Source organism: Bombina bombina, chromosome 9 (assembly GCF_027579735.1).
Source record: "Bombina bombina isolate aBomBom1 chromosome 9, aBomBom1.pri, whole genome shotgun sequence".
NCBI classification, from domain to species: domain Eukaryota; kingdom Metazoa; phylum Chordata; class Amphibia; order Anura; family Bombinatoridae; genus Bombina; species Bombina bombina.
In genome coordinates, this window is record NC_069507.1 from 101,399,863 (window position 1) to 101,412,921 (window position 13,059).

At 36.3% G+C, this 13,059-nt stretch overlaps 1 protein-coding gene across 1 annotated transcript; it reads right to left on the reverse strand.

Annotated features, from left to right (window-relative positions):
* Positions 1-1,007: 1,007 nt before the first annotated feature.
* LOC128639544 (proteoglycan 3) lies at positions 1,008-12,662 on the reverse strand. Its single transcript, XM_053691678.1, has 6 exons — positions 12,630-12,662; positions 12,448-12,507; positions 9,895-10,133; positions 8,116-8,259; positions 6,578-6,683; positions 1,008-1,225 (listed from the first exon to the last, which is right to left on the reverse strand). The coding sequence occupies exons 2-6, from the start codon at positions 12,503-12,505 to the stop codon at positions 1,167-1,169; spliced, it is 606 nt and encodes a 201-aa protein (XP_053547653.1). The 5' UTR covers positions 12,506-12,507; positions 12,630-12,662; the 3' UTR covers positions 1,008-1,166.
* Between the last annotated feature and the right edge of the window lie 397 nt (positions 12,663-13,059).

Sequence of the window (13,059 nt, forward strand, 5' to 3'; positions counted from 1 at the left end):
CATTGATGATTTAGAAACTATAATTTCTTTGTGTAGGATGATGTTATGGGTTATGTCACTACTGATGGCATTGATGATGATATAGATAATATTTCAATTGATGTCATGGATGATATAGAAAATATATATTGGTTTGTGTAGGATGATTTTAAAGATTATGTCACTATTGATGCCATTAATGATTTATAAAAAATATAATATCTCTGATCTGTAGAATGACATGGGTTATGTCACTACTGATGCCATTAATGATGTTATAGGTGAAGTCACTAGTGATGTTATTGACAATGTCATCAACAATGGCATGTGTGATGTAATCAGTGATGTCATTGAAGATGTCATGCAAAGCACCTGGGGCAGTTTAAGTTGGTAATTTCCTTTCCTTTTAACAGGCTATTAAGAACTTAAAGGGACAATCAAGTAAAAAAAAAACGTTCATGATTCAGATTAGGCATGTCATTTTAAACAACTTTCCAATTTACTTTTATCAACAATTTTGCTTTGTTCTCTTGGTATTCTTAGTTGAAAGCTAAACCTAGGAGGTTCATTTGCTAATTTCTTAGACCTTGAAGGCCACCTCTAATCTAAATGCATTTTGACAATTTTTCACCACTAGAGGGCATTAGTTCATGTGTTTCATATAGATAACATTGAGCTCATGCACATAAATTTACCAAGGAGTGAGCACTGATTGGCTAAAATGCTAGTCTGCAAAAGCACTGAGAAAAGGGGGCAGTCTGCAGAGGCTTAGATACAAGATAATTACAGAGGTAAAACGTACATTATTATAACTGTGTTGGTCATGCAAAACTGGGGAATGGGTAATTAAAGGATTATCTATCTGTTAAAATAACAAAAATTCTGGTGTTAACTGTCCCTTTACACTCTAGGCATTAACATCAATTGTTTGCCAATTAATATAAAACAAGTTAAGCAACTAAAATAATGTACTTAATGATGATATCAGAAGATTAAACTTAAAATAAGCACACACAAGAAGACCAGTCCATGATTCATTATGCTTTATTGTTCAGATATACATGAGTGTAAGCAGCGGTTACATGTTGCAAGGTTGACATTAATCATGAGTATACACAGCAATTAAATGGTTACATTTTTCAAAGTGGTCATTATGGAATGAACACAGCTTTGCATCTTCCAAGTGCTCAAATGGTACAGAAAAAAGGTAGATGAAGTTTACATCTCAGAGAGACCCATCGACCAGCTGTAAATAAGGATATATTATGTTATTTAGGCTGAAATTTGACTTTATTTATCTTTCTTACTATTTCTTACTATTATGGAATATTTGCTTTAATTCACAGTGTTTATAGAATGTGTTTGTGACATATAGGAACATACCAGATGTGAAGGCTTACTTTAGCTTAGAGCAAGTTAAACTCACATAAAACCCCAAATATTATTTCATAATTTAGATAAAGCTTACAATTTGTAGCAATTTTTCATTCTACTTCATTTGTCTAATTTGCTTTGGTCTATTGGAAACATTTGTTGAAAAGCATACTTAGGTAGACACAGAACCAGCAAGGCACTACTGGGAACTATCTACTGATTGGTGGTTGCACATATATGCCTCTTACCACTGGCTCACTGGATGTGTTCAGCTCTCTCTCAGTAGTGCATTGCTGCTCCTTCAAAAAATGATACTAAGGGGCCGATTTATCAAAGTCTTGTGGACATGATACACTGTAGCGTATCATGTCCGCCAGACATCACTGAATGCCTACAGAATATGCTGTCAGCATTTAACATTGCACAAGCAGTTCTGGTGAACTGCTTGCGCAATGCTGCCCCCTGCAGATTCACAGCCAATCGGTTGCTAGCAGGTGGTGTCAATCAACCAGATCGTATAGGATCGGACGCATTGATGTCCGCAGCCTCAGAACAGATGGACCAGTTATGGAGCTGCGGTCTTAAGACTGAAGCCTGAAGGCTTATGCGGAAACAGGGGCATCAGGGGCCATACAGGCCTTATAAATCAGCCCCTAAGAATGAAGCCTGTCCCTTTAATAACCATGGTTACTTATTAACAATTTATTTGACCTGAGTGTATTGCTGATCTGGATCCGACTTTTCAACTAAGAATAACAAAATAACAAAGCAAATTTGATAATAGAAGTAAATTGGAAAGTTGTTTAAAATTGCATGTTCTATTTGAACCATGAAAGTTTCTGGGGCCTATCTATCAAGCTCCGAAAGGAGCTTGACGGCCCGTGTTTCTGGCGAGTCTGAAGACTCGCCAGAAACAGCAGTTATAAAGCAGCAGTCGAGTACGATCGGGTTGATTGACACCTCCCTGCTGGCGGCCGCGAGTCTGCAGGGGGCGGCGTTGCACCAGCAGCTCTTGTGAGCTGCTGGTGCAATGCTGAATCTGGAGAGAGTATTGCTCTCTGCATTCAGCGAAGTCTGGCGGACCTGATCCGCACTGTTGGATCAGGTCCGCCAGACTTTGTTAAATAGAGGCCTAAGTCTGTCTTTATCTTCTCTTTCAGTAATCTCTTTACCTTGCATATTTATTTCTATTAGTAAATGTTGTGAAAGTTAATTCTCCATAGACCCCCTAACTCAATTGGTGCAGCACTTAATTAGCATATCTTAGAGAATTTTCTTACATTTGGGGGAATTTTTTATGAAGGGAGAATGGCATATTTTTCCAAACTAAACATGCTTAAAGGGATATGAAACCCAAAAATGTAACTTTATGATTGAGATAATTGTAAAAAAAATGTTTCCAATTCAGTTTTAAATTCAAATTTGTTTGGTTCCCATGGTATTCTTCGTTGAGTAGATACTTAGATAGGTGTCTGAAGAACTACATCACAGGGAATAATGCTGTCATCTAGTTCTCTTGCAAATTAATTACATTCTTGGAAAACTGCTGACATATAGTGCTTCAGACAGCAAGCTTCTGAGATTTTCAACAAAAGTTACCACAAAAACAAAGACAATTTGATAATAGAAGTAATTTAGAAAGTTTTTTTACAATTGTGTGCTCTATCTGAATCATAAATGAAAAATTTAGCATAATGGTAGATTTTTTCCAGTCCTGGGTCAGATATTGCATGTATTGAGTTTTGGTGATTTGGACTTACTCTTGGAAAAACATGTGACCACATTAAAAACAAGTTCACTACCCCAGATATCTTTCCCCCCAAAAAGTGAACATACCTTTAATCCAGGGATGGGGAACCTTGGTCCTCCAGATGTTTCAGAACTAGATTTCCTATGATGCTTAACTGGACTTCAGAGTGCCTAAACATCATGGGTAATGTAGTTCTGAAACATCAAGAGGGCTATGGTTCCCTATCCCTGCTTTAAACCTATAAACACTTTTGAAGTGATTATTCTACCAGCCTCTCTGTGGCCTAGATTTGGAGTAAAAGGGCTGTTAACGCTCCGCGGGCTTTTTTCTGGCCGCACCATAAATTTAACTCTGGTATCGAGAGTTTAATCAAATGCTGCGTTAGGCTCCAAAAAAGGAGCGTAGAGCATTTTTACCGCAAATGCAACTCTCGATACCAGAGTTGCTTACGGACGCGGCCGGCCTCAAAAACGTGCTCGTGCACGATTCCCCCATAGGAAACAATGGGGCTGTTTGAGCTGAAAAAAAACCTAACACCTGCAAAAAAGCAGCGTTCAGCTCCTAACGCAGCCCCATTGTTTCCTATGGGGAAACACTTCCTACGTCTGCACCTAACACTCTAACATGTACCCCGAGTCTAAAGACCCCTAACCTTACACTTATTAACCCCTAATCTGCCGCCCCCGCTATCGCTGACCCCTGCATATTTTTTTAAACCCCTAATCTGCCGCTCCGTAAACCGCCGCAACCTACGTTATCCCTATGTACCCCTAATCTGCTGCCCTAACATCGCCGACCCCTATATTATATTTATTAACCCCTAATCTGCCCCCCACAACGTCGCCTCCACCTAACTACACTTATTAACCCCTAATCTGCCGAGCGGACCTGAGCGCTACTATAATAAAGTTATTAACCCCTAATCCGCCTCACTAACCCTATCATAAATAGTATTAACCCCTAATCTGCCCTCCCTAACATCGCCGACACCTACCTTCAATTATTAACCCCTAATCTTCCGATCGGAGCTCACCGCTATTCTAATAAATGGATTAACCCCTAAAGCTAAGTCTAACCCTAACACTAACACCCCCCTAAGTTAAAAGAGCTGAAATTCTTGGGGCATGCCCCGCAAAGGGCCCTGTTCAGGGCTGGTAAGGTAAAAGAGCTTGTAACTTTTTTAATTTAGAATAGGGTAGGGAATTTTTTATTTTGGGGGGCTTTGTTATTTTATTAGGGGGCTTAGAGTAGGTGTAATTAGTTTAAAATTGTTGTAATATTTTTCTTATGTTTGTAAATATTTTTTTATTTTCTGTAACTTAGTTCTTTTTTATTTTTTGTACTTTAGCTAGTTTATTTAATTGTATTTATTTGTAGGAATTGTGTTTAATTAATTTATTGATAGTGTAGTGTTAGGTTAATTGTAGGTAATTGTAGGTAGTTTATTTAATTATTTTATTGATAGGGTAGTGTTAGGTTTAATTATATCTTAGGTTAGGATTTATTTTACAGGTAAATTTGTTATTATTTTAACTAGGTAACTATTAAATAGTTCTTAACTATTTAATAGCTATTGTACCTGGTTAAAATAATTACAAAGTTGCCTGTAAAATAAATATTAATCCTAAAATAGCTATAATATAATTATAATTTATATTGTAGCTATATTAGGATTTATTTTACAGGTAAGTATTTAGCTTTAAATAGGAATAATTTATTTAATAAGAGTTAATTTATTTCGTTAGATGTAAATTATATTTAAGTTAGGGGGGTGTTAGTGTTAGGGTTAGACTTAGCTTTAGGGGTTAATACATTTATTAGAATAGCGGTGAGCTCCGATCGGAAGATTAGGGGTTAATGTTTGAAGTTAGGTGTCGGCGATGTTAGGGAGGGCAGATTAGGGGTTAATACTATTTATGATAGGGTTAGTGAGGAGGATTAGGGGTTAATAACTTTATTATAGTAGCGCTCAGGTCCGCTCGGCAGATTAGGGGTTAATAAGTGTAGACAGGTGTCGGCGACGTTGTGGGGGGCAGATTAGGGGTTAATAAATATAATATAGGGGTCGGCGGTGTTAGGGGTAGCAGATTAGGGGTACATAGGGATAACGTAGGTGGCGGCGCTTTGCGGTCGGAAGATTAGGGGTTAATTATTTTAAGTAGCTGGCGGCGATGTTGTGGGGGGCAGGTTAGGGGTTAATAAATATAATACAGGGGTCGGCGGTGTTAGGGGTAGCAGATTAGGGGTACATAAGTATAACGTAGGTGGCGGTCGGCAGATTAGGGGTTAAAAATTTTAATCGAGTGGCGGCGATGTGGGGGGAGCTCGGTTTAGGGGTACATAGGTAGTTTATGGGTGTTAGTGTACTTTAGGGTACAGTAGTTAAGAGCTTTATAAACCGGCGTTAGCCAGAAAGCTCTTAACTCCTGCTATTTTCCTGCGGCTGGAATCTTGTCGTTAGAGCTCTAACGCTCACTTCAGAAACGACTCTAAATACCAGCGTTAGAAAGATCCCATTGAAAAGATAGGATACGCAAATGGCGTAGGGCGATCTGCGGTATGGAAAAGTCGCGGCTGAAAAGTGAGCGTTAGACCCTTTAATCACTGACTCCAAATACCAGCGGGCGCCCAAAACCAGCGTTAGGAGCCTCTAACGCTGGTTTTGACGGCTACCGCCGAACTCCAAATCTAGGCCTGTGTAAGGCATTAAACAAAAGGAAATGGGCTGCTCTGTGGATTTAATTTGGGACTGGATTATAGCTGCATGGAGTTATTTAAATGTTATATTTAAATCAATATATTACCTTACTGCTATTTTGTTTCTTTTCTTTGTAAAATTCTACATTTCTCTTTTTCTTTTAACCACAAATTCCTGCTTCTATTGCTTCCATATTGATTTTCTTTCCTTTAACTTTAAACATCCCATCAATTTCTTCTCAGGTCTAACCCCAGTTGTTCTCTTGTATACAATATTTTTACATACTCTTCTATCTGCTCATTCCCTTTAATCTTGTATCCATCTTTCTGACTTTTTAAAGGGATGTTAAACACTAAATACAACCTAGATAGATTGATGCATTCAAAGAAAAGATTAGACTGTGGATAACATGTAGATGTATTTTTTAAAGTGTCATTAGTTGTTTAAATAGTGATAAAACAAGTGTAAAGTTTTAATGTCTATAAAACAATGGGAGCGGCCATGTTGTAACTTAGGTTTCTTTCTCTGCTCTGGCCAATTGGGAACCGTTATAAATAGGTCACTAGAGTGTGCAGCCAATGGCTGTGTGGAATATAATAGTTTTCTGCACTTTCATTTCTAATAGGAATTAAAATGCTCCCAATTTTAGAATGGAATTACAGGAAAAGGGGACAAAATAAATAATGAAATTATATTGTAGAGTTTTCTATATATACAATTTATCATATCATATCTTATCATCTCACAGTGTTTACTGTCCCTTTAAAATTACTTACTTCTAATATTCAATGCAGTGCACCAGGATCCACAGCGATGAATCTGTCTACGTGCCCAGTTAGTATAGTTCAATCGAGTATGATCCACACAGGTATACCTACGGCGCTGAATGACATTCATTCATTGGGGAAAAAAACAGCAAAAGTGAGTATAATTAGTGAGTAGAACACAAATTAAATTAAAACAAAAAGCAAATCACAAGTTGATTCTTCAAGGGACTTTAAAGTAAACTTATTTTCTCTAATACAATTTAAATATAAAATGTAAAGGTTAAGTGGATATTTTACAAAAATACAGAAAAAATGTATTAATCTGCATTTAGCGAGTTTGCAACCAAAAATTCCTGCTTCCTACCCGATCCACCATTTCTGAGGTGGCGGAGATAAATCATCAAACTCATTTGTTTAAGAAGATTGACACGCCCTGCTCTCACATGATTGGTCGCATGAGACCAGGGGGTGGCACTAGAGAGCTCTAATGGCGATTATGGGTGGACAGATTCTCCAATTGGTCAGCCAGCAACTTAATATCTGATGTCTGTTGTGAAAGTGTTGGGGTTTTTTTTACTTTTTTTTTTAATGTCACAAAAACCCTGTCTTCAATAAGTATTGTTTTCTTTTTTTGAAATACAATATACTTAAGACTTCTAAACTTTAGACAAACTAATTTCCCTGCTAAAAAATATAGGGCTAGATTACAAGTGGAGCTCTAAATTATTGGGCTCCCGCAAATGGGCAAATTTGCCCGTTTGCAGGAGCAGGATAATTATCCGGCCATTACAAGTGGCTGGTTATTGCTACCACAAGCTTGCAACCGCAATTAGAGCTCAGAAAGTTAACAGAGATCCGATCTCTGGTTAATTTTCTAAAAAAAGCCCCAAATGCCCTCAAAATAGAACCGGTAAGCAAGCCGGGTGTATGCCGCCACTTCCAGAAATAAATTCCAGCTGTAGAGCTAATTTTTGTGGTGAGCCGGGTGGGTGCCTGTGTGTAAATTTTGGGTATTACTAATAGAGTGCTCAGCTCACTAGGTAGGTGGGTGGGGCGATGAGCAGACAAGGCAGTGGTTAAAGGGGAAAAGAAAAGGCAGTACACTTTTTTTTCCTTAGCACTCTCTGTGAACCCCTTCCAGCCCTTGAGCCCCAGTCCAGTGAACCACTGGTAGGTCCGCCCCGATACACAAATTAAAACAAATATATATGAATATTTTCATATACATATTTATTTAAAAATGATGCCATCACTGCGCTACTTAACCCCTTTGCTGCTTGAGGTTCTGATGCCGCCTCTTACGGCATCAGAACAGGGCTCCCATAGGAGCCTTTAGAAATGCGCTCTCGTTATACAAGCACACATTATCACTCCACTTGTAATCCAGCCCAATATATTTAAGACTTCTAAACTTTACATAAACTCATTTCCCTGCTACAAAAATATACTCTGCAATCTTTAAAGGCAAAGTATCCACTATTTTAAAGTGAAAATATCCACTCTTTCAAAGTAAAAGTACAAATATGCTCGTTGTTTAGTTTACTTACCCAGCATCTTTTCCAGACACCTATCCAAGCATATCTAATCACTCTCCTGAATCTCCTCACATGTCGAGCAGTTCTTGCCAGGACTCGGTTTGTGCGTGCATTGTGAATAGATGAAAGTTGCCCATGTCTACAACGACAGACTCTCTGTGGACATAACAACAAATAAATTATTCATTTTGTACAGTACAGTGATCCAATTATTGCAAAATCTACACTGTCATACCTAAAAGTGTGTCTTTTGTTTTTAGTCCTAGGGTGCCAAATTATTAAACTGCGAATGCAGCCGTTTCCGCGCAAACCTTCAGGCTTTCCGGAAACAAAAGTTAAGAAGCAGCGGTCTTAAGACCGCTGCTCCTTAACTCGTCCACCACATCTGAGGTGGCAGATAGCAATCATCATGATTCAATACGATCGGGATGATTGACACCTCCTGCTAGCGGCTGCAAATCTGCAGGGGGCGGCATTGCACAAGCATTTCACAAGAAGTGCTTGTGCAATGATAAATGCTGTTGACATTTATTGATGTGGGGCAGTGGATCATGTCCGCCCGCACATTGTTAATTCGGCCCCTTGTGAAAATGTTAAGTCTTCAAGATATACACACACACACATATATATATAATTATTATTATTTTTTCACTATAACTGAAACCCCCTACTTTTTTTTTTTTTAGGTATGACAGTGTAGATATTGCCATTATTGCAGGCACTGGACTGCAAAGGACTTTATCTTGTATATATATATATATATCATGAACAGATAAGTTTAAGGGTGGTACTTAAACCAATTATAAATACATACAAATCCACAGTGTTTGGGTAGCACACCTTACACCTTGCATGCACAGGACCCAAGAAAATATATACACACACACACATATATATATAATAAATTACATGGATAAAATCATAAAATAACATACACTGGTTACACTGGTCCAAACATAACTTGTAGGCTAAATCATGACTCTTTAAAGTATAATAAGGCTCCCTGATTTAATATTATACTCCTAGGAAACGTAGGATATCTGTGTATGAGTGGAACAAACCAATAGAACACGGTCTGTCTTCTTATTTTAAATACAAATCCATATAATGCTAACAAGCAGATCACAACATTGTTGTCTGAATTCCTATTTTCTACACAGTGAAGAGTTCTTATTGCACTATTGCTTACATATAACTATGTTTCACCCTTGCTGTTATGCCCCTATAACTTTTTAACTTTTGGAACTTAGAAAAATCCTAAGTAATCTAACTGTTGTAAACATATGTTTTGGTTTATCTTACTTCAGAAATATTTCAGTTAATTTAAAGGTGAGACCTTATTTGATTTTTCATGATTCAGACAGATTGTGCAATTTTAATCAACTTTCCAATTTACTTTCATTATCTAGTTTGTTTCATTCTCTTGGTATCCTTTGTTGAAAAACATACCTAGGTAGGCTCAGAAGCTGCTGATTGGTAGCTGCAGATATATGCCTAATGTTATTGGCTCACCTATGTGCATTGCTGTTTCTTCAACACAAGATACCAAGAGAATGAAGCAAATTATATAATATCAGTAAATTGGAAAGTAGTTTAAAATGGTATTCTCTATCTGAATCATGAAAGAAAAAATGTGGGTTTCATATCCCTTTCAGCCCAAAGTGCCTAATTACAACCACCATGCTATTGATATATTTATATGGTACTCTTATGATAATAGATAGCGTTATAGCAATTGTGCCATAACCACACAATAGCACATATAAGCTGAACAGAAAAACATTCACTAACCCGGGCTCTTCTGAATGATCTTCTACGCCTAAAGAAACGAAAAGAGCAGCCGGCCTTTCCAGGACACACTTTCGCATCTGCCATATCTTTATCAAACTCCACTGTTACATTGTGGTAGTCCTCGGCTTCGCAGTCAATAGGAGAATCAATGTCTAACTCATCTTCTGGTTTACACTGATCACAGGTGCTTGGTTCTGCATCACTAAGAAATTCATCTAATTCCCCTGAAGATTCATCTCCTAAAACATAAATATTAAAGAAAAGCATTACCTGAAATACATTGGGAAAAGTTAAGATTTTTCTAATTGTTTCTTTTTCCAGGAAGAGATTCCCATGTGATCAGGAGCAGAACTACAATTGGTGCAGCAGGCGCCGTGGCACCAGGGTCCAAGCCAAGTATTGAAGTGGGCCATAGCAGCCAGTCTATACATAGGCATGTGCAGAATGTGTACAATCCTAATTCAGGGGAGCATTTTATTAGTGCAGATTGCAGGTATATCTATCTAATCTATCTACTGCAGACATATCTATCTATCTATCTATCTATCTATCTATCTATCTATCTATCTATCTATCTATCTATCATCTATCTATTGCAGATATATCTATCTATCTATTGCATGTATATCTAATCTATCTATCTATTGCAGATATATCTATCTATCACAGCCACATCTATCTATCTATCTATCTATCTATCTATCTATCTATCTATTGCAGGTATATCTATCTACTCTATCTACCTATCTACTGCAGATATATCTATCATCTATCTATTGCAGCTATATCTATCTATTGCAGTTATATCTATCTAATCTATCAATTTATTGCAGATATACCTATCACTGCTATATCTATCTATCTATCTATCTATCTATCTATCTATCTATTGCAGGTATATCTAGCTAATCTATCTACCTATCTACTGCAGATAAATCTATCTATCTATCATCTATCTATTTATCTATTGCAGCTATATCTATCTATCTATCTATCTATCTATCTATCTATCTATCTATTGCAGGTATATCTATCTAATCTATTTATCTATCTATCTATCATCTATCTGTCTACTCATCTAGCTATCTATTGCAGATATATATATATATATATATATATCACAGCTATATCTATCTATCTATCTATCTATCTATCTATCTATCTATCTATTGCAGGTATATCTTTATAATCTATCTACCTATCTACTGCAGATAAATTGATCTATCATCTATCTATTTATCTATTGCAGCTATATCTATCTATCTATCTATCTATCTATCTATCTATCTATCTATTGCAGGTATATATATCTAATCTATCTATCTATCTATCTATCTATCTATCTATCTATCTACTCATCTACCTATCTATTACAGATATATCTATCACAGCTATATCTATCTATCTATCTATCTATCTATCTATCTATTGTAGGTATATCTATCTAATCTATCTACCTATCTACTGCAGATAAATCTATCTATCATCTATCTATTTATCTATTGCAGCTATATCTAGCTATCTATCTATCTATTGCAGGTATATCTATCTAATCTATCTATCTATCTATCTATCTATCTACTCATCTAGCTATCTATTGCAGATATATCTATCACAGCTATATCTATCTATCTATCTATTGCAGGTATATCTATCTAATTTATCTACCTATCTACTGCAGATAAATCTATCATATATCTATTTATCTATTGAAGCTATATCTATCTATCTATCTATCTATCTATCTATCTATCTATCTATTGCAGGTATATCTATCTAATCTACAGTATCTACCTATCTACTGCAGCTAGATCTATCATCTATCTATTTATCTATTGCAGCTATATCTATCAATCAATCAATCAATCAATCAACTATCTATCTATCTAATCTATCTACTTATCTAGCTATATATTGCAGATATATCTATCTATCACAGCTATATCTATCTATCGCAGGTATATCTATCATCTATCTACCACCTATCTGTTGCAGGTATATCTATCAATCAATTAATCATCTATCTATTTATCTATTGCAGGTATATTTATCTAACCTATCTACCTATATACCTATCTACTGCAGATATATATCTATCTATCATCTATGTATGTATCTATTGCAGCTATATCTATCTATCAATCAACTATCTATCTATCTATCTATCTATCTATCTATCTATCTATCTATCTATTGCAGGTATATTTATCTAATCTATCTATCTACTTATCTAGCTATCTATTGCAGATATATCTATCATAGCTATATCTATCTATCTATCTATCTATCTATCTATCTATCGCAGGTATATATATATCATCTATCTACCTATCTATAGCAGGTATAGCTATCAATCAATCATCTATCTATCCTCAAAATAATTATGCAGAGCAGCATGCATATTATTACTATTGCTTACAACTGTTACCTTTTTTTTGGGGGGGGGGGGGGGGGCAAAAAATGTTTGCCCCAGGGCCCCTTGTTGTGTAGGTCAACTACTGCACATGTTAGATTTATCATTTAGCAGATACACTGCTTCTTTTTTCAACTCACCAGATTCTTGAGCCGAGATAGCTCCTACCACAAGGAGCAGGAAGAAAAGAAGAGACATCCCTGCAAGGGAAATAATATAATAAATAATATAATAATAATAATATAATATTATCTCTCTCATTCATCTCTTTCTTTCTTTCTTTCTTTCTTTCTTTCTTTCTTTCTTTCTTTCTGTATCTCACCTTCTCAGAAGATATTTGCCACTTGTTTCCTTGTATGTAGGTCTAATAAAATTGTTTTGGGTACCTCTCCTTATATATTCTAGTTTTGGGAAGTTGTGGGTTTGAGTAAGATTAGAGGTGCTGCTGATACGATCTGGTGGTGAAAAGGTTTTTTTTACACAATGCAGATCATTAGATTGAACACAATTTTAAAGTATTAACCTTTCATTGTAACAATACAGCAGACATTTCTATAAGAAATACAGTGGGGAACCTTCCACATATTTTTTCCAATCTACCATTTTAGCAACTTTGGGGACTGATCACAATTTGTCCTTGTTTTCTGCAGATAACGACGTCAGCCGGTATTGCCTTTGGGTTTTTCCGGTCAGCATAAACCAAAATATGATTCTGCTGCTAATACCCTTAAAGCTGAAATTACTTCCCTCCG

Excerpts from the sequence above, each read along its gene's own strand:
- LOC128639544 (XM_053691678.1), bottom strand. The coding sequence starts at position 12,505 with ATGTCTCTTCTTTTCTTCCTGCTCCTTGTGGTAGGAGCTATCTCGGCT. Across the intron at positions 10,134-12,447 it reads TATCTCGGCTCAAGAATCTG|GAGATGAATCTTCAGGGGAA; the intron begins GTGAGTTGAAAA and ends TTTATGTTTTAG. Across the intron at positions 1,226-6,577 it reads CACTGCATTGAATATTAGAA|CTGGTCGATGGGTCTCTCTG; the intron begins GTAAGTAATTTT and ends CCTTATTTACAG.